Consider the following 21,979-nt stretch of genomic DNA (forward strand, 5'->3'; position numbering starts at 1 on the left):
GTTTAGCAGGCATCAGACTAGTAGACAAGGGCCCAGTAATCTCGGCTCATGGAGACCCAAGTGGGGATGACACGGTCTCAGGCTAAAGCAGACGCGCCCTGGGAATCCTCTATATTCTTGTCGGCATCACAGCCCAAGCCTGTGTCCAGCAGGGCTGACCAGAAGAAAGGTCTGGGGCAATTTAGGTTTTAGTTAAGAGTTTGATGGAGGTTTAAGCTTTTATTGATTTGAAAAAGAAAAGAAAGGAAATCTTGGAAAAAAGAAACTTGCTGTAGTGCAGACAGGAAATAATAGCAATGAAATCTTTTGGCTTTCCTGCTCATGACCCCAGAGGTCCCTTCCTCGCTTTAAAATCCTCAGGCACCCCCTCCACCCCTGTTGCCCACAAGCAAATATGCAGACTCCAGAGCCCCACATCCCCGTCTCTCACAGTCTGGCCCAGTTGATCCCTCTCACCTCCTTCCCAAAACTTTCTAGTGACATTGGTCTTCCCACCATTTCCCAAATCCATCCCCGTCTCTCACAGTCTGGCCCAGTTGATCCCTCTCACCTCCTTCCCAAAACTTTCTAGTGACATTGGTCTTCCCACCATTTCCCAAATCCATCCCCGTCTCTCACAGTCTGGCCCAGGTGACCCCCCTCACCTCCTTCCCAAAACTTTCTAGTGACATTGGTCTTCCCACCATTTCCCAAATTCCAAAGACACGAGGCAGATCCCACCTAGGCCCCCAGCTTTGCGTTACTTTGCCCTTGTGATACTGGGGGGTCTTTCTTAGAAGTCACTTCTTTCCGCACATATGGTTTTCATTTCCCAGTCAAGGTCCCAAGGTAGGAAGTTGCTGGCCATGTGAGTCACCACCTGGATGAAGGAGCCACCCTGCCAAGTGTGGGGAGGTGCCAGGAGACGGACCGGCTGAGATGAAGCATTCATTATCTCTCCTTCCATGGAACTGAAGTGACATTCTCTGCATCTCTGTTATCACTTCACCTCAACTTGCCTATTCCCAGCTACTGTTGCTAGACTCGTTTTTCTGCAGGGATTGAGGAATGTGTCACTTTTAACTTGTTTCCTTTTTTCCCACCCATTTTGGGTAAAACATTATGTTAAAAGATACATCGTCTCCACCCCCAAAGCAGCCTGTCTTCATGCCGAAGGGATTTAAATGCCCTCATATTGAAGTGTACAAGCTAATTATGTAACTTAAAGTAAGTTTAGGGAAGGAATTTAAATACCCCCACAGCTTCACAATGTGAGAAATGGGGCTGTGTGAGCTGCTGGAAGTTCCATGCCTTCCTCCACATTTTCCCTCTGTAGTAATGAGGTTCCTCATCTTCCTGTTTTATTGGCAGCAAACACTGGGTAACAGGGGTGCTAGAAGGGCCTGAGGCTCTGTCATAATCAAGGGCCTATAATTGTGCCAGGAGCCTGGAATAGTTAAATTGGTTCCTGATTACTTTTCACTTGCTAAGTTCCCCTCAGCTCAATTAACATATAATTATTTAGGACTATGCTACTTTTATTACTGGCACATGGCTTTCCAAATAGGCAGCTTTGGGGGATGATCTCCCTCGGGAGCCCACTCACTGCATCTACCCGCCCTTTTTGTTCAAGAACAAAAGCAAGGCTGGTGGGACCTCCTCCAGAACCTTCATGCTGCGGAGAGGCTTGGACCTTGTCAGGTGCCTCCTGCAGGCAGAGCCTCGCCGGCCACACCAGCCTGTCTCCCAAAGACGCGCAGAACTGCAGAATGCACAGGGCTTGTCTTTCTCTTTTACCAAATGCGACTTTACATTTTGTAAGGTGTCAGTGGAGATCATATCAGTGTTCAAATAACTTTGTATCATATGGTGATGCCTCTTCCTTACCTTTAATCTCAAAAATAAAAAAACAAAACCTGTAGGTTCAAAGTTCCAGGGAGCTTAGAGGCACTGTGGTTGAGTGCTTTCATTTGTCAGTGGAGAAGATGAGGATCTCAAAAACTTGAGCAACATTTTTTTTGTTTTAACATTTTTAAAATTCTATTTTAAATTGACAAATAATAATTGTGTACGTGTATGGTATGCAGTCGATGTTATGATACCTGCATTCATTGTGGAATGATTAAATCAAACGAATTAACATGTCTGTTCCCTCACATACTTCTCATGTCTTGGTGGTGTTGAACAACTTTCTGAAGGTCAGGTAGCTCCATGTTTAAATGGACATGAAGCCATCGATAGATAGATACACTTGAATTAAGATTTTAATTGTACAAATGTGTGTATGTGTAGGCTACAATTAAACTCATATATGACGCTGTCAAGAATTAGTAGTTTTTGTTTCTAATGGGGTTAAATGTCCGGGATAGCAGAGAAAGAAGTCAGGAAAGCTTACTGGTTTGTTGTTGCTTTAATTGCATTGGCTTAGGAGTGACCCCATCTCCCTTTCCTATTGGTCTCACATTTTTTTAAGTGGATAATGTTATGACAGGTTTGATAAAGATGATGCTTCTGACTTCCTGGAGACAGGAATCAATTACCAAGAAGAGATAACATTTCTCTCCACTGAGCCATTAAAAATAAAATTCACAGGCTTCTAGACCTTATGGCTTTTTGAATCTTTTTAGGTTGACATAATTTGCCTGTGATTCTTTCTGGATTATTTATGTTTGGTTTTATCTCCTGAATTTAGATTACAAATAATCCTTCCATAGATTTTGACCATTTTTAGGACAGCGTTCCTGAAAGCATTTAAATCTCACAGCATTTGTTTTTTTTTTTTTTTTTAAGAAATTAATTAATTAATTCTCCTGGCTCAGAATAAGACCTAATTTGTGTGGTTCACAAGGTGGTTGATCCCTTCCCCCTGAGTTTCTGGCATTTCTGGTGGAATCCCTAATGAGAAGTTTGCATAAGAAGAACCTGAAGAGAGCTGAATCCCACCACAGAAAACCTACACGGTTTTCTGCAAGGACTCAGGGAGAGCCAGAGGCAACCAAATACTCTAGCCTCCCTGAGGCCTCTCATTTGGGCCAGAGCCTGACCTTCTGAGCCAGCTCCGTCATCCATTCATTCGTTCACTTACTCTTCCATCTACTTATTCATTCATTCCTGTCTCAGTTACCTAGTGAGCATATACTGTGTACCAAATGCTGACTCGGCACTGAGGACACTTGGGTGAACAAGCAGATGTGGCCACTGCCTTCGAGATACCTATGCTTTACTCACAATCTGGAGGGCTTCTCTTACCTAAACCCAACTCCAGCAGTGTCCAGCACAGATAGAGTCGTCAGGATGCAGAGTCAGGCACATTCCTACCCCACACGCCCTAGAATTGCCTGCTGGACAAAGGACTATGATCCTGCACTGTGTGGAGCCCTTCATTTAGTTTGGCAAGGCTCCTCCCATCCAAACACTTGGCTTAGCTTGCGATCCTTCTCATATTCCTCTGTAACAGAAAGCGGATTGGTATGTAAAAGCTTCTAATATGATTTTCTTATTTATTTTCCCTACTTTCACATTTATTGGAAATAACTTATGAATTACAGTAACTAATAGTTTTTTTTTTTTTTTTTTTTTTTTTTTTTTTTTTTTGAGATGGAGTCTTGCTCTGTCACCCAGGCTGGAGTGCAGTGGTGCAGTCTCAGCTCACTGCAGCCTCTGCCTCCCGGGTTCCAGTGATTCTCCTGCCTCAGCCTCCTGAGTAGCTGGGATTACAGGTGCACACCACCACGCCCAGCTAATTTTTTTTTTTTTTCTTTGAGATGGAGTCTCGCTCTGTCGCCCAAGCTGGAGTGCAGTGGCGCAATCTCGGCTCATTGCAAGCTCCATCTCCCAGGTTCATGCCATTCTCCTGCCTCAGCCTCCCGAGTAGCTGGGACTACGGGCTCCCACCACCATGCCCTGCTAATTTTTTTGTATTTTTTAGTAGAGATGGGGTTTCACCATGTTAGCCAGGATGGTCTCGATCTCCTGACCTTGTGATCCGCCTGCCTTGGCCTCCCAGAGTGCTGGGATTACAGATGTGAGCCACCATGCCCAGCCTGTAATTTTTTTTTTTTAGTACAGATGGGGTTTCACCATGTTGGCCAGGCTGGTCTTGAACTCCTGACCTCAGGTGATCTGCCTGCCTCAGCCTCCCACACCACACTCGGCCCACTAATAGATTTTCTTACCTAAAAGTTAGTCTCTGGTTATGTTTCTCCTTGCCTCGTTGAGTGATTGGCCCGGGGCGTAACTGTGTTTCCATCCCATCAGATGTGGGCTGTAGGATATCATTTATGCATGTCCTGGAAGTTTCTGTGCAAGTGATGCAGCCCTTGATGCATTGAGCCCAAGCATCATCTGATCTTTGTTTACTGCACTGATTATGGTTTTATTTGATCTTTCCTTCAATTTTCCTCATGCTACTTGAATTTCCATGTTGTTTTTGTCCCGGCATTTTAAAAAATTTATAGGGAATCTGAATTACAGAATCTACCTCTCAGCCCTGCACTTTCTCAGTCATCAGTTTCTTAAAAAGTTTTTGTTCAGCCTTCAAATTATTTTAGCATGACTTTTTTTTTTTTTTTTTTTTGAGACGAGTCTCGCTCTGTCGCCCAGGCTGGAGTGCAGTGGCGCACTCCTGGCTCACTGCAAGCTCCGCCTCCCAGGTTCACACCATTCTCCTGCCTCAGCCTCCCTAGTGTCTGGGACTACAGGCACCCGCCACCACGCCCGGCTAATTTTTTGTATTTTTAGTAGAGACGGAGTTTCACTGTGTTAGCCAGGATGGTCTCGATCTCCCGACCTCGTGATCCACCCACCTTGGCCTCCCAAAGTGCTGGGATTACAGGCATGAGCCACCGCGCCCGGCCGATATTTTTTAAAAGTCATTTTGAGAACTATCTTTATTTAACTAGCTGCAGTTGTCCCAGAGCTTAATTCGAAGCAGCATATTGCAACTGTTTGGGTGCTATCTTGAGGCACAATAATTACCCTATAATAATAATGTGTGTTTTAGTAAACTGGTCATTATTGTCATAGAGGGCTGGAAAGAGTGTCTTCTTAAAGCTCATAAGGACCCTAGGGTACTCTGCGAATAGCAGAGTTCTAAACCTGAAGGAAAAAATTAAGGGGGAAAAAAAATTGTGTTAGTGTTCAGAAGCCCTGTGTCCTTATGCATCATGGCACAGCCCACCCTGTAATGACAAGAAGGTGTATTCCACTGACACTTGGGAGCTCTTCTGTGAACCCTGGGGTTGCTGCATGTATATCCTCAGAGGCTCTCTCAACACAGTTACCAAGGGTCAGGTGGGTTACTTAGACCATCTCTCTAGCTCATACCTTGTACTTCTGGGGGCTGAAGGTAACAGGACAGACCCTAGCCCAAGACTGGAGGGCTGATTAGAGTTGCCAGGCATCCCGTATATACAAAGCATGCCCTGAATTTTGCAACTTTTGTCCTGGATCCTGTATTAATTTGTCAGGATGCACTAAATGTCCTGTATTCAGCTTTTTTTTTTTTTTTCTAATCAATTACAGAATTCAGCAATAAGAGCTATTATTCAAATTTAACCGGGCATCCTATATTTGCAAAATCTGGCAACCCTGCAGCTGAGGAGTGTTGCTGCCCAGCCTGTGTTCTTGGTTAATGGACAAGGCAGCAATGCTCGCGTCCCTCCATTAATAGTCACTTAGAAACACTAATTCCTCCTTTCTGGTTATATTTTAATGTCCCCAGGAAAGAAGTCAAATAATTCCGCCTGCAGTTTTCTTTAGTGACCAAAATTGCAAACTCTGTCACAGGCCCTTTGTCACAGCTGTTTTGGTCCCAGAGCTAGCTGATCGGTTTCTTGATGAAATAATGTCTGCGAATCCCTTTCTCAGAGCGGCACGCAGTGTGAGCGTGAGAGAATCTGCAGTGACAGCGGGTGATGGGCGGGAGGTGGTGGTGGCAGGTGGTGATGGAGACCTCCTTAAAACCCCAGGTGGTGAATTTCTTCTTCTCCCTGGCTCACTGCCTTTTAGCGGCTGTGACATGGCCAGGGCGTGGGGAGCTTCTCCAGGCACGCTTAGCTAAAGAGATAACGCTGTCAGAGGACAGCAGTTACTGGTAAGTAACCTACATTTCCCTTCTACTCTGGCTGCTCCCTGCTGTCTAAATAGAGAAAGTGGAATTAAGTTTATTATCTGTGACCTAATACTAATTCTTCTTACATCCTGCCTTTGTGCAAAAGGAAAAGGGCCATTTAAAAAGTAGTGGACGAGCTTTAGTATTGTAAACACTTTCAAGGGTTATAAAACAAATCTGTTGAATGAACAAGCATGTGAGAGATGGTATTCTAGAGTCATGTGTGATTGCCCAAATTGTATATTTCATTATAAAAAGTATATAAAGTCATGGTATTATAGTGTTAAAATTATACATTATCAATGAATCAAGAAATTAAAAGTTCTGAGAAAATTCTTGTCAAATCACTTTCATGTCTACTAAAGCTTTTAACTTTTTCTCTAGTAAAATAGTGGTCAAAATTAGCATGTGGAAAGTAGGCCAATGATACTGGAGTCGTAAGCCATGCTTCCAAGCCTAGAGATACTGCAGCAACCTCTTCCAAGCCTGATAGCTCCTTGCGAAGAGTGCTTTCAAATGGGTAACTTGAAAACGCCAGCTAAGCAAAGATCAATGGAATCATAGAACATTAAGACATGGCAACTTGAGAAAAAGATTTAATTTGCACCTTTTTTTTTCTTTTTTTAAATTAGATTTTTTTTTAAGTCATACTTTTCAAATGTTACTTTCAGAAGCTGTTATTTTGGTCTGTTTCTTTCATCCTGCATGTGCTAATTTCCTTGATTAATTTGGAGAACATCTGCATATAATTCCATGATGTTTTCATTGGCAAAACCTCACAGCTTTGCGCAAGACTTGGAGAGTTCACATTCCAGACAGTCTGGGATTGTATCTAATTGAAATGCCAAACCTACCGAAGTGCCAGAGCGTAAGTGTGTAATTATGTAATTTTCTCTTGATCTTTCAGAGTCTTCCTGCGAGCAATTAATCAGTATGCAGATATGCTGAACAAAAAATTTCTGGATCAAGCCAACTTTGAGCTACAGGTAAGAGAAGAGGTAGACACGACCTTTGTTGAGAAATCATGTTAAAACAAATTGCTGGTCCGAGCCAATATCTTACAGTATTTCTAATCCTTGAACTTAATTGGTCTCCCATCCAAGATGCAGAAATGGAATTTGTAGTATATACTATTGGAACCTGAGGAGTGAAAATTATGCCTTTGGAGTATTTGCTTAATTTAGCAAGGAAAGAGATAGAGTTGTTTCAGAGGGAAGCTATTGAATCAGAGTGACAAGGAGGGACTCTCCAAGCAGGGAGGCCACCAAGTCCCAGTGTGTGTGTCTGCCAAGATTGTCTCAGCCCATCTTACTGTGGAGGGAGGATCAGCAGAGGAGGAGACACAGGTCTGCACCTCGAGCTCAGTTTGCTTTTATAACTCTGTGTTCCCCCCATATCCTCTCTGGGCCTTGTGCTACTAGCAGTGGCTTTTACCAGGCCAGAGACCCTGCCCCCCAGACCCCATGGTCCATCAGAAATGCTCCTTTGGTGAATGCAGTGTGAGAGAGTGTGTGTGTTTGTGTGTGTGTGTGTGCGCGCATGCATGCTGTAAGGATTGATTTTGCCTCTCACTTCCATTGTACTCTGGATGTGTTTCTGCTAGTAATGATTTTATCTGTCATTATTATTACTTAGTTTATTTTAGTAAAGTATACAAATTTTTGAAAAGCATGCAGATACAAACGGCATGTTTATTTCCTGGGCAAGATGGTTCACTCTCTCAAAAGGAACCCAAAGGATTTTTGTTCACCCATTGGGTGATCCAACCCCAAAATAAGTTACCCCATAGCAAATAATAAGTTTCCCCAATGCTCTTTCATTTGCATTGCCCTTATTTTTATAATTTTTTAATTCTAAATGTTTATTGTATTGGCATTATAGGATATAATTAGATAATAATATTATCAGGTGCCGTATATCTAAACATGTTACTTGTTTATAAAATTTTTTATCATTTTCTCTGCTGAATGCCTGTTTTCATATGTCATAATAACATGCTTTCTCTTTATACAATATATATGTGCTGAATATCAGTTTAGCAGGTAAAATAGGAAACATTCCTTCCTAACCCTTTGCTGCCTCTCACTGCCCCTCTGCAGGGATAACTTTTAACTCATTGTTCTGAATTCTTTGTCACGCTTTCAGCATTTATATGGGCCTGTGTGTGTTTTCTTTTGGCCTTTAACATGAACTGGATCATATTCTGTGTTTTTCAGCCCTGTCATATTCCACGATATGAATGTACCAACATTTATTCAGCCATTTCTGCACTGATAACCTAGAGGCTGTTTCCAGGTGTTTACAATCACAGGCTGTGCTACCGTGAGGGCTGTGATACATGTGCCTCTTAGTACACCCATTGCTATGGAAAAGGTTGATCTCTAGGCCAAATGATATGACATTTTAAGTTTAATGGAAAATGATCAATTTCCTTCCTAACATGATTTTAGCAATTTGCCATCCCACCAACCTTGTTTGAGAGTAGCCACTTTCTATCTAGAATCTTCTTCAACACTGATTTCTTTAAAATGATTGATTTTTGTTTTTATTGGCATTTTTCTGATGATTATTTAGGCTAAGAATACTTAGTGGCCGTGTGGGTTTCTGCTGTGAATTCTCTGATCGTTTCTTCTCCTCACATTTGTATTTGGCTGTCTTTCTTTTTTATAAGTTGGAATTCTTGATATAGGCTAGGCATGGGTTTAGGCTTATCACATAGAAATATTTCATTTTTCTGTAGTGAAATCTGTTATTTCTTTTACAGCTATCTGGTTTCATGTTTTACTTGGCAAATCTCTCCTTGCCTTAATATTATATACTTCTAAATTTTACTATTTTGTGTTAGTTAGGATCTGCTAATACCTTTGTGGTTTTGTGTTTTTGTTTTTGTTTTACCTTTCAGGTGTTTAATCCATTTGAGATTTCTGTAGTTAGTATAGGGGTAAGGATCTAACTTCGCTTTTTCCCACGTCATTTCATGAATAGATGACTCTTTCCCCAATGATTTGAAATGCTACAATTAACATAATTATAAATGTATGTGTGTATAAATTCCATTTTCTGTGTTATTATCATAGAGGCTTAATCCTTATACCTTTGTACCCAGCTAGCCGAGTCGCTACTTTTCCACTCGTTTTCTACTGCAGAATTATCTTGGCCGTTTTTGTGCATTTCCTGTTTCATTTGGAGTTTAAAATCAGATAGCTGAGTTTCTCTTTTAAAAGCATACTGCTTGGATTTTAGCTGGAATCCCATTGAATTGATAAATAAATTTGGAGTAAGTTTATGGTATTTGAGGGAATACTTTGCAGAATTTTTTTTCCCCATCTCATACTAGACTATTTAAGTATTTGTTTTGCCATTTTTCTGGTTTTTTCTAGGTCAGGTCTCACACATGACTTGCTGGGTAGATTCCCGTGTGTTTTAGTTGTGGCTGCTCTGGTGGGGGAGCCTGTTTCTCAACATGTTGGTTCTCCCTGGCTTTCGTCCTGTTTCATGAGGATGGCCCCTTGGACTCTCACCGTGAGCCCACACACCTTACAAGCCACGTGCTTCAGGGCCCACATAGAGCTTCGCCCCTTGGCAGGTGTGACACACATATTTATTGTTGTTTGAGGAGGGTTTAGGAGGAATCGCTGCCTGCTGTCGGCTGCATTCTGAGAGTCACAGTCAGGGGCCCATCTAGAATGGGACCCATGTCTGCGTGTACCCAGAACAGATCTTAATTTAAACACCACCATCACTACCATGAGTGTTCTGGCTCATAGGCAGTCCTGGTCCCACATAGGAACAGAAAGAATTAGGAGTTGGTGAAGCTGTCATTTAAAAAGAAGCATTTGTGTTTTGTTGTTGTTGCTGTTGCTGTTGCTGTTGTTGTTGCTGCTGCTGTTGTTGTTGTTGCTAAAAGGAGCAGGTAGAAATTAAAATCTATTCTGGGTCCTTGCAGGCATGGGTCCTATTCTGACTGAGCCCCTGACCATGATTCTCAGAATACAGGTGGCTGCAGCCAGTGATTCCTGCCGGTGCTGTGGCTAGGCTGAAATGGGTGGGAGGTGTCAGTCCCAAAAACAAAAGGAACGACTTGTATTTTGTTGACTGGTGTTCCCTTTTCTTTATAAAGGGGGCTAAAAAAAGAGAGCCCTATTGTGGACTCTGAGGTTGGGGGTGCCAGGCTCAGACCCCCATTGTGCTTCATGTGTTACCCGTAGCTTTGGGCTGGTCTCTAAATCTCAGCTCTGCAATGGGGATAACAACACCTACTTGGTTATTCTGTGGTAATCAAATGAGCTGGTGTTATTACTATATAAAGTGTGCTGTTCATGGGAAGTGTTGGATAAATGCAAGCTCAACAGACTTTTCTCAAATCCTGCAAATGCTCTTAAATTTCCCCTTACTTCTCAGGTAATTAAAAATAGAGTCAATATAACGTTCACACTTTATTTTCATAGAACTCTTTGCAGCTATCTCCTTTGATATAATAAATATTATCCCTGGTTTGTAAATGAGAAAACTGAGACCCACAACTTTCTTCTTCTAAAGGCCATTGTCTTTTAAACCACATATATGTAGTCCATAAACCCTTGAAATATGGGTTTATTGAAACAAGAAATGTTTGATCTTTTTACATTTGTTTTCCTTGTCTAGTGTATGTATGATTTGGGGGTAAAGAGTCCTAAATTATGGAAATCTATACTATTCTTAAGTGAGGAGCTTCATAATTACATTAACAAAAGCTAACATTGGCCAGGCATGGTGGCTCACACTTGTAATCCCAGCACTTTGGGAGGCTGAGGGAGGTGGATCACCTGAGGTCAGGAGTTCAAGACCAGCCTGGCCAACATGGTGAAACCCCATCTCTACTAAAAATACAAAAATTATCCAGGCATGGTGGTGCACACCTGTAGTTCCAGCTACTCAGGAGGCTGAGGCAGGAGAATTGCTTGAACCCAGGAGGCAGAGGTTGCAGTGAGCCGAGATCATGCCACTGCATTCCAGCCTGGGCAACAGAGGGAGACTCCATCTCAAAAAAAAAGAGCTAACATTGATGAAGTGCTTACACATGCTCTGTACTGCCTTAAATTCTGTGCATATATTTACTTCTTTGATCTTCTGAGCACTCCTATAAGATAGATACTCTTGAAATTCACATTTTATCCATGAGGAAACTGAGGCAGAGAGAGGTTAGAGTCTGAGTAAATGGTAGAGCCAGGATTTGAATTTCTGCACCGTAATCTCCGAGCCCACACACTCAGACCTGAACTACACCGTGGGTGGCTGGTTAGCAACATGTATAGAGTGAGTGTGGGCTTTTTTTTTAACTTTTCAGAAGTGTGTGCTGAGCAAATGGTAAATGTCTGAGAGCATTGTTGAGATCCTATATCAAGCTGTTCAACAACTTAGCATCTCCTCCTTTTTGGTTTTCAGCTGTGGAACAACTACTTTCACCTGGCTGTTGCTTTCCTTACTCAAGAGTCCCTGCAACTGGAGAATTTTTCAAGTGCCAAGAGAGCCAAAATCCTTAACAAGTAAGTTCTCATCCAGCTTTGAAACTGCAGGCAGGAGCCTCCAACTCTAATAGCATAATTTTCATGTCGTTTCTAAGCCAACTTGGTACAAATTGAGATGTAATCACGGTGTAATGAAAGGGTAGTTTTAAATCACAAATCAGGTATTGCCTTTTCTAACCCATGAATCAGGGTCTAAAATTGCAGGACTCATCCTGGAAGGTTCCAGGTCAGTGTAATCCAAGACTATTAGTGCAACGCAGAATTTCAGCTTCTGGAGATAATTTCTTTTGCTGTGCACTATTCCAATGTCATTTCGCATGTGGTTTACTTTATTGCTTAATTCTTCAACTTGAAAGGAGCTTCTGATGAAAGCTCTTGGGTCTGTTGGGATTGTTGAACAATTTACTGGGGAGTTAGAGCTATCGGTGATTCCTTCTTGGCAGCAGATAACCCCTGTCTTCTTCTGGGCAGGAGCTTTGAATGGACTGAAGTGGCACCTTGTGTCATTGTAAATAAACCTCTCCAAAGCTTCATGAAGGCCAAGATCCTTACCGGCTCCTCCAGCTCTGTAACCCCAGTTTGCATCAGGCACCGCTCATGATTCAGTATCAAGAAGCACCATTGTTGCATGGGTTTCCTTCTCATGTTTGGACACCCGGAGGGTCTTGCTTCGTCTCTTTCTGCCTCCGTTTCACTAATTTCTCACTGCTGTCGGTGTTCCTTTCATAAGTCCTTTTGAGAAGAGTTCTGAAATTGCTTTGATGTTGCCGAGTCATCAGTCCCTGTTTGTCATTTTATAAATACCTCTGCAATATCTCGACTGTTCTAAGGCTTGGCCAACTCCGTGCTGCTAGCTGAGGTTAGAGATTCCAGAAAGAGTTTCAGAAGGTGGCAGCTGCTCTTATATCCTGTGAGTCTGTATCTCACTTTCAAGGCAAATCCAAAGCACATCATCTCTGGAGAGTAAGAATTATAGTCATGAGCTGGGCTCTGGTGTTCAGCCAGTAGTGGTAATAGCAGCTACTTGGGAGGCTGAGGCAGGAAGATCACTTGAGCCCAGGAGGTCAAGCCTGTAGTACACCATGATCATACCTGTGAATTGCCATGCTCTCCAGCCTGGGCAACATGGCGAGACCCCCTTTCAAAAAAAAAGAAAAGAAAGAAGGAATTATAGTCACACACTGCATAACCACAGACTACATGCTGTATTTTTACTGTAACTTTTCTTTGTTTAGATACACAAATACTCACCATTGTGTTACATTTGCCTGTGGTATTTATTGTAGTCACATGGTACATTACAAACATGTACAGGTTTGTAGACTAGTAACAGGCTATACCGTATGGCCGAGGTGTGTAGTAGACTGTAGTATCTCGGTTTGTGTAAGTTCACTCTACAATGTTCACACAACAACAAAATCACTCAGTGACATGTTTCTCAGAACATATCCCTGTCATTAAACAAAGCATGAGTGTATTTCAGCAAATCATTTACTCAGCCTGTACTTTATGTCGGTGACTTTCTAGGCATTTCATGTGCATTTTTCTAATATAATCATTAAAAAGCAAAACCATTCCTTAGGCCCTCGTATCTGCCCTAGTTTCCAGATAAGGAAGGTCACACACAGTGACCAAGCCACTTGGCCAGTCCCACACCTAGAATGTGGCAAAGCAGCATTCTAATCTAGGTGATTCAGGGCCCACCATTTTCACCTGGGCTGCTTTTAGAACCTTCGAGCTTTTGGTCTGCACCTATCTAAGTAAAGATCACCTTTCACCTGGTCATCTTTCCTTCAGGCTTCCTCAGCTGGGTGATTCCTGTGTGACAGCCATCTATGTAACCAGTGATCGTTGTTCAGAAACGAGAAATGCATTTGCTGAGCCAAGCACTGAGAATGGTGTAGGCAGAGTGGGTGCTCGCCTGTGACTACCAGAGCGGCACGCAGCAACTGCAGCCCACCACCTCGGGGCCTGCGCAGGTGTCTGTCGCTCGTCCTGGCTTGCAGCATCGAGAGACAGACTTCTCCAGGCTGCATCTTCTGGAGACTGGCTCAGCAGGGGCGCGGGCTCCTGCTTTGTGGAATGCGTGCTCCCTCAGGACCCGGAGAAGGGAGGGATGGTGCTTTGCAATTGTTGCTGTTGTTGTTGATTTGCCTTTGTGCTGGGAATTGTAGTGCAGACGGTGGTGACCAGCACACACAAAGCGCAGTGCGGCACAATGCACTTCAATGCACTGTGAATCCACCAGGTGCGGACACACCTCCTTCAGCACACGCCCCTTGTTGTCCCGTCCAGCAAAAGGACGGCTTGGCCACAGCAGGTGGAGCCGCCTGCCCACGTGCCCAGCGCCCGCTGTGGGGTGAAGCTGGGACCCGAGCCCAGCCCCCCAGCTCCTAGCCTTGGAGATGCCTGCGGGAGAAGAGAGGTGAATTTAAACTGGAAATCTGCCCCAAAAGAGCTGGCATCTTAGTGGTGGGGCTGAGCACCCCACAAGCCCCAGCAGGGCAGATCTGTGCTGGGCCCTTCCTTCTGTTGGTGTGAGTGTTAAGAGCCTAAGGCAACATCAAGACATGCATTAACAGTGGGGCGGTGGCTCATACCTGTAATCCCAGCACTTTGGAAGGCCAAAATGGGAGGATAGCTTGAGTCCGGGAGTTTGAGACCAGCCTGGACAACATGACAACACCCCCTTCTCCACAAAAAATACAAAAATTAGCCAGGTGTGGTGGCGCGCACCTGTGGTGCCAGTTACTCTGGAGGCTGAAGTGGGAGGATCTCTTGAGCCCAGGGGGTCGGGGCTGCAGTAAGCCATGATCACACCACTGCGCTCCAGCCTGGCTGACGGAGTGAGACCCTCTGTCTCAAAAACCAAAAGGAAAAGAAAAAAAAAAACATTAACCTCGAAGGGCCTTGGCTACTAAAGAAAACGTTTGCTTCCCACATAGTGGCGTGGATTCAGAAGCTTCAAAGCCACGGAAAATTAAACACAGCCAGCCAGTGTCGCCCCCTCAGGAGCCACGCAGGGCCTCTGCCTAGGGCTTTCGTATTCTCTTTGTCGCGATGATAGCAACAGGAGACTCTGGATTTCCCCCAGGAAAGTCCCCAGGCAGTTCAGAAGTTGTCTTTGCAAGACCCTGGCAGGATAGCCTCAGGGCTTTGTGCTGTCTGAGGGGCCTCTCCAGGGGCATGAGTTCTGCTCCGCTTGTGAAGGTGACAGGAGATCCAGGACAAAGCCCCCAGAGCCTGAGATAAGGCTGCCTTGACCTTCAGGCCGCGCGGCACACACGTGTGGAGGGTCAGCCCTATGTGTTGTAGTCTTCGTGCCACTTGATAAGCCTTCAGCCCTTCATAGTCCATTTGCAAATTTTATTTCTAAATGGCAAAACCTGCATAAGAAATATGTGAAGATGTCCTACCCCAGTGCTTAAATTTTCCCAGGCACATACAGTGCCTAGAAATGTGATTTGTTTAAAATTGTCTGGGTAAAAGGGATTCAGTGCCCACTCTGTGCTCAGTCGAGCCATGGTCCTGGTGCTGGGGACAAAGACACAGACCTCATGATGAAGAAGGTCATGGTCTAATGGGGTAAATGGAGAAGCAAAAATAATGAGTGGAGTGGGGCACGCATGGAGTGGTGACGGAGGGCCTTGGCAGCCCGGAGACGGCCTGTGGGTCTCAGCTGTGGGAGACAGAGGCCTCCTGGCAGCTTGGGCTTCCCGGCTGGGTGGCGAAGGCAGCTGAGAGGTTTGCCACAGGACATCAAGTGCCAAAGGGCATGGCGCCATCTACATATGAACAGAGACATGATCTGGGTTGTTGAAGTGTAAGGGAGCAGCAGGACCTGGGCGGCTTGGAGCTTGGGGCAGGGTGTGGGGGCTCGTGGTCTGGGAGTCAACCTCACACTCTGGGCAAATGATGGGCGCTGACTTGGAGCCCCGCGGAGCATTATGCATGCACCTGTCTGTTTCTAGGGGGAAAGGCATGTGGTATAAAGGTGGAGCCATGACACACCCACTTAGTAGGCTCAGCACTGCCTCCATCTGGGGCCTGTCTCTTACTCTAGGGCTTGTGAATCCAACCTAAGGCATCTGAGGGAGCATCCCCAACCCCTCAGCCTACCTGTACCTTCCCCCTTGCTAAGCCCTTGCAGCTCCTCACCTCTGCTTGGTCCACAGCTTTGTGGCTCAAAACAATAGAAATTCCAGCATCAGGAAACCTGCCTGCTCCATCCTCCTAATGACTGAGGTTGGGGAGAGAATTAGGATTTTCATTCTAAAGACATTCCCCAAAGTACATGGGAGTAAATAAAAGAATGGGCCATACCACGCAGAGAACTGATTATGTCAGACCCAAATTGAGTATGAGATTGGCCAGTGTACCACAAAACAAATAACCCCTAGGAATCAAGTCCATAATATGAAAATTTAACTGGCTCAACCTTCAGACATCCTTGGTGCTAGTGACTCCCAAGGAAGGACAGAGATGTCAACAGAATTCTAAGCCTGACCGGCAGCTCTTCCTCCCATCCCAGCCCCCTAGCCTTTTTTACATTATTGGGGCGCAGGAAATATGTCTAAAATGTAAAAGGGATGACTTTTGATTAGCAGCCAGCTTGACAATTTTGGTATGTAAGACACATGCATCCTGGTGTGGGGCAGTGTGTCGAATGACTGCAAAGGAGCTTCTGTGTTCAGGACCAGAAGAGCAACAGGGTTCAGGATCTGGGCCTCCCACATATCTAAGCATAAAATACTCACTTAAAATTTCAGCACAAGAGGTTAAGTTTGATGGCAAAGTCCAGTTCAGTGCAGAGAGACCATCCACAAAGACCTCCCCACCTGGTCCCTAGGCTGTTTTCAGTTTTGGGGTGGGGGGGGTTGTTTTTGTTTTTGTTTTTTTGTAACTATAGAAGTCTGCAGTGTTCTAAGAGGATAGGTTTCACAATTGGACCAAAATATCCCCATCTGACCAAACACTGGGTTCTGCAGAATCTTCTCCAGAAGATTACATCAAACTCTAGATACTACCTTTAAGGAAACTAACAGGAAATAAACATGCCACGCATGGCATTTTGCAGTGTGACCTAATCAGAAGCTCCAATTGTATATTCCTGATTATAACAGGAGACATGATCAATTTAATTTGTGTCTGTGCTAATTTTTTTCAAGAGACTGAAAGTATTCAAAATTAAATTCACTTATTAGAAGGAGACTCAGGGAGTTAGACTTAACAAGCGGTGACCTGTGCCAACTTCAAGTCAGAAAAGCTCACTGTGTCCCACACGCACCGGTGGTGTTGTGTCCTGCCTCAGGTAGGTAGGCACTGTCACATCAGACCTGTGTCTGGCAAGGTTTACTCCTACTCATTGGCTCCCATTTGAGGTCCCACTCCCTCTCACCTCTTTAGGAACCCACCAGTCTTTCCCATGAAGTTAAAAATGCCTCACCCCAGCCATCAGCTCCCTCCAGCTTCTTTTAGGTCCATCTCAGCCCTTTCCTTGTCTCCTTTCCCCACCTCCCACCCACTCCGTTGCTGGTTCCGGGCACTGCATTCCCCCAGAGCCTCAGCCAGGTCCTGGCTGCCCCCAAGCAGATGGAGGGTGTTCAGCCCCCTAGATGCTCTCCCCACATCCTCAACATGTTTCTTCTTTCCCTCCATCTCAGAACATGCTTTTCTTCGCTCTCAGGACTCTCCTGAGCTTTTCTCCAAGCTTTTTGGTGTCTGCTGTCTCTTGTCAGATTTCTACCCCTGCACCCCAGCATCAAGTGGCGGGTAGTGGGGGAGGTCCACACACCTTGGTCTTAGGCCTTCACATTCTATTCTCTTTCCTTAGGAAAGCATTTTTCGAACTGCAGGTCTCAACCTTTGATTGGGTCAGAATATTCACTTAAAGGGCCATCATATCCGTTTCCTAGGCTGGTCTGCTGTAACAGTGAATACAAACCGGGTGGCTTGAATTGATTGTCTCACAGTTACGGAGGCCAGAAGTCCCAAATCAAGGTGTGGGCAGGGTTGGTTCCTTCTGGAGGTTCTGAGGGAGAAGCTATTCCCCGCCCCTCTCTTGGCTTCCGGTGGCTGCCCCGGTCTTTGGCATTCCGTAGCTTGTGGCTGTGTCACTCCAATCCCTGCTCCATCTTCTTGTGGCCTTCTTCCTTGTGTCTTCCTGTGTGTCTGTGTCTCTCAGTCTCCCTCTCCTTATAGGGACACAGGTCACTGTATCTAGAGGCCACCCTACTCCAGTATGACTTCATCTTACCTTGAGTACATCTGCAAAGACTCTATTTCCAAATAAGGTCACAGTCATGGATACCAGGGTTTAGGACTTCAACATAGCTTTAAAAGGGACACAGTCCAACCCACACTAGTCAATGACCAATAGACTTTTTTTTTTCTTTTTCCAGTGAAATAGAATCTAGGAAAAAATATCAGCATTCATTGCAGGCAGTAAGGTTAAGCATCATTTCATAAAACTTTATACACATACATGTATATTAATAATGTGCTGGTTAATAAATGCATTTTTTATGTCAGAAAAGTTTATGAAACTTAAAAAAAAGTGGCGGGGGCGGGTGGTGCTTTAAAAAAAAAACGTGCCTCCTGCAGCCTCTGCTCACAGTGCATCCCCCTCACCCCCTGGTCTCTTAAACAGAAGGAGCCAGCTCTGTGTTCTGTAGCCCCACCCACCAGGCACTCACCTCCTCCCTCCCTGCCACGGAGCCTTGGCGCCTGCTGGTCCTCCTGCTGGTCCTCCTGCCCAGAATGCTCTTCCCTACCCTCTTCGTCCAGATTTCATCTCTCCTTCTTCAAATCTCAGAGCAAATATTACTGTCCTAGAGAACTCCTGCCAGAGCCAAGCTGAGCCCACTGTTACATTTTCTCACAGTTCCCATGCTTTCCCCATAAAGCCATGATCCTGGCTTTCGCAAAAACAATTCCTCTATGTATCTATACATGTTTATCTTGTGTGATTATTTTATTAATGTTCATCTCTCCTACCATGCTCATAGCCCACTGTGGTTTGTGAGTCTTGTCTGTTCTCCATATCATAGTAATATTAATATTCCAATATGAATATTCATATTTCCACATTAGCTTTGTGTCTGGCCCAAGTGCTCAGTAAATGTTCCCTAAATGAATCGATCTAAATGACCATTGCAACCATGAAGGGAATATTGTGTCCAGCCTGAGATTTTAAAGAAAGGACCTAGCGTGGCTCCAGTGCTTGCCAGATAGACAGGGACATCATCACTCTCTTGTTGTGCACAAAAGCCTAGGATTGAGCACCATGCACCATTCTCCCAGCACTACAGGTGAGGAGACTGAGGGTCAGAGTGATCAGGTAAATTGCCCGGTGTGCTTAGTTTCAGGCTCAGGCTGGCCTTATCCCCAAGCCTGAGCTATCGCTCGGGGGTATGTTTCTTGGAGTGAAGGTGCAAGAAACCAGGTGCTAAGTTTAGGCCACAGGGACCAAATTCACACGATTTTATGTCCAGGTTACAGCGTGGATGTGGGATCCCAGATCTCCCTGGGTGGTAGGAAGTGTGCCTCCTAAGCATAGGTTCTCCTGCTCACTCACACCGTGGGTGGGCTCAGGTGAGAAGCTCCAGGCAGAGCACGGTGACCCCAGCTCTAGGCCATCCTGGCTCGGTGGAGTCAGGCATGTGTGTTCCCCACTGTGAATCTCAGCTCTCTTATTGAGAAAATGGGCACAGAAATGTCAGCTTGCTCAGCTCATAGTCTTATTCCAAAATCAAGTGAAAGGAAAGCACTTTGAAAGATGCGACGCTGTGTCGTGCTATGGGGGCATGGAAAGTCCCTGTCCTGGGGGTGCATGCTGTGGGTGTGGGAGTATGAGGACTTGGATTGTCTACTCTCCTTCCTGGTGAGGATGGCCATGTCCTTTTGCTTCTGTCTTCTATGACTAGTGCAGTCCCCTCGGCTGTTTATTGCTAGAGAGGAACTTAGTTATGGTCCCCAGGGCTGCCACCAGCCTGGGGTTCTGCTTCCAGGCAATAAGCTTTATTAGCCCTATGCTCTCAATTACCCTTTTTTCCTCCTCCGTGGGAAGAACGAAGAAATGGCTTGGGAAGCCCTCTGGAGGTCTGGTGACAGCTGTGACTTTATTTGGGGATTACTCTGGGGCATGTATACATTCATCAAAGCTGCCTTCTTATTAAAACCAAGGAAAAGATCCCTCTGACTGCCAGGGACCTCCAGCTGGCCCTTCCCCTTCACAGCTTCCCACTCTTCCTCACTGCCGCCGCTCCAGGCTACAGCGCCCTTGTCCTATTTGACAATTAAAACCGCATCTTTAGCACCTTGATGCTGCAGGCCCGACTCTCCTGAGGGGTGGGCTCTTGTATCCTTGCTAATCCCCCAGTTCTCAAATACTGCCAGCAACTGTCATCTTCCACCTACAGGACAGTAAAGTCTATCTGAGAATGGAAATCCCTCACCCCTCAGCCTCCTTCACCACCCAAGGGAGAGGCGCTGTGCAGGGAGGTGGGGAGGGGTGGGGAGCATCGGGAAGGGAGGGGGAGGAGCGGGGAGGGGTGGGGAGCATCGGAGAGGGGTGGGGAAGAGTGGGGAGGGGTGGGGAGCATCGGGGAGGGGTGAAGAGGAGCGGGGAGGGGTGGGGAGGAGCGGGGAGGGGTGGGGAGGGGCAAAGAGGATGGGGAGGAGCGGGAAGGGATGGGGAGGAGTGGGGAGGGGTGGGGAGCATGGGGGAGGGGTGGGGAGGAGCAGGAAGGGGTGGGGAGCATGGGGGAGGGGTGGGGAAGAGTGGGAAGGGGTGGGGAGGAGTGGGAAGGGGTGGGGAGGGGCAAAGAGGATGGGGAGGAGTGGGGAGGGGTGGGGAGCATGGGGGAGGGGTGGGGAGCATGGGGGAGGGGTGGAGAGGAGTGGGAAGGGGTGGGGAGGGGCAAAGAGGATGGGGAGGAGCGGGAAGGGGTGGGGAGGGGCAAAGAGGATGGGGAGGAGCGGGAAGGGGTGGGGAGGGGCAAAGAGGATGGGGAGGAGCGGGAAGGGGTGGGGAGGAGCGGGAAGGGGTGGGGAGGGGCAAAGAGGATGGGGAGGAGCGGGAAGGGGTGGGGAGGGGCAAAGAGGATGGGGAGGAGCGGGAAGGGGTGGGGAGGGGCAAAGAGGATGGGGAGGAGCGGATGCACCTGGCCTCCCAGATCCAGATTGTGGTGCCAGCTCTGGAAATCACTCCTGAATTACCCAAACCACAAGTGGAAAATCCACTGCAGCTGGGTCTCCTGTACTTTAGGATGTCTGAACTTTAGGATTTCCCTGGGATCATTATCATTCTAATAATTCTGGGACCTGAGAGAAGTAACTGAGTTGGGGGCCAGCAAGGCACAGACACTGATGAAGTTCAGCCTAGCATTGGGCCTTTTTTTTTCTTGAGACAGAGTCTTGATCTGTCGCCCAGGCTGGAGTGCAGTGGCGCGATCTCAGCTCGCTACAACCTCCACCGCCCAGGTTCAAGCAATTCTTCTGCCTCAGACTCCCAAGTAGCTGAGATTACAGACATGTGCCACCACGCCCGGCTAATTTTTGTATTTTTAGTAGAGATGGGGTTTCACCACGTTGGCCAGGCTGGTCTTGACCTCCTGACCTCAGGTGATCCACCTGCCTTGGTGCTGGGATTACAGGCGTGAGCCACCGCACCTGGCCTGGGCCTTCCTATTTTGAGGGAATCATCCCAGAATGAGAAGAACTCTGTGTAGCTGGGATGTGAGAAGCATGTGCAGAGCTTGAGTGGGTCAATATATGCTAGGCCGATCCCACTGTGAGCATTTCACCTCCGCTGGGGGACATGGGCGCAGGGGGTGTTTGCGTTCAGGGGGGCCACCTCTTTCTGATGCCATGTTCCTGGGCTTGCCCACCTGCACAGCGAGAACCTCACCAACCTCAGAGGAAAGATTAGAACGGGGTTTCACCACAGTTTTGCTTTCTGTGTGTCCCACCCCTGGGAAATGCTGCAAGGACGCCAGCCTGCCAGGTCACCCCGCAGCCAACTGCATCCTTTCCCAGCCCTGGCCGCAGCAGCTGCTGGGATCCCTTTGTCATTAGTGCAGAAGCAAAATGGGAATGGGGGAGCCAGCACTACAAGCCTCAAAGCAGTGTTCAGGTCGTGTGTTTCCTGGGCAACTGGGGGCGTGAGTTACCCAGAGCGCTTTCCTCTTTCCCACCCACCCAGGTCCAGTAGCTTTGCTGCCTGTGTGCTTTCCTCAACCATGGACGGGCCTCTCCTACCGTGGCCTCAATGCTGGGCCGTCTCCCCAGCTGAGATGCCCCCTCCTTAGCCGAGTCTGCCTGCATCAGTGCTCACCTGGGTTAGGGCTGCGCTTAGAGCTAGCGTGTCCTGGTAGGGAGT

At 46.3% G+C, this 21,979-nt stretch overlaps 1 protein-coding gene across 4 annotated transcripts in view; it reads left to right on the forward strand.

Annotated features, from left to right (window-relative positions):
- Positions 1-21,979, forward strand: part of DOCK1 (dedicator of cytokinesis 1) — a 547,152-nt gene that overhangs the window by 423,319 nt on the left and 101,854 nt on the right. For all 4 annotated transcript variants that reach the window (XM_024253415.3, XM_024253416.3, XM_054523055.2 and 1 more), the window contains exons 30-31: positions 6,999-7,077; positions 11,516-11,616. In XM_024253415.3, the coding sequence (XP_024109183.1) occupies positions 6,999-7,077; positions 11,516-11,616 (180 nt within the window). The remainder of the gene's footprint in view (positions 1-6,998; positions 7,078-11,515; positions 11,617-21,979) is intronic.

The sequence above is a fragment of the Pongo abelii genome, chromosome 8, assembly GCF_028885655.2.
Source record: "Pongo abelii isolate AG06213 chromosome 8, NHGRI_mPonAbe1-v2.0_pri, whole genome shotgun sequence".
In the NCBI taxonomy this organism is placed as follows: domain Eukaryota; kingdom Metazoa; phylum Chordata; class Mammalia; order Primates; family Hominidae; genus Pongo; species Pongo abelii.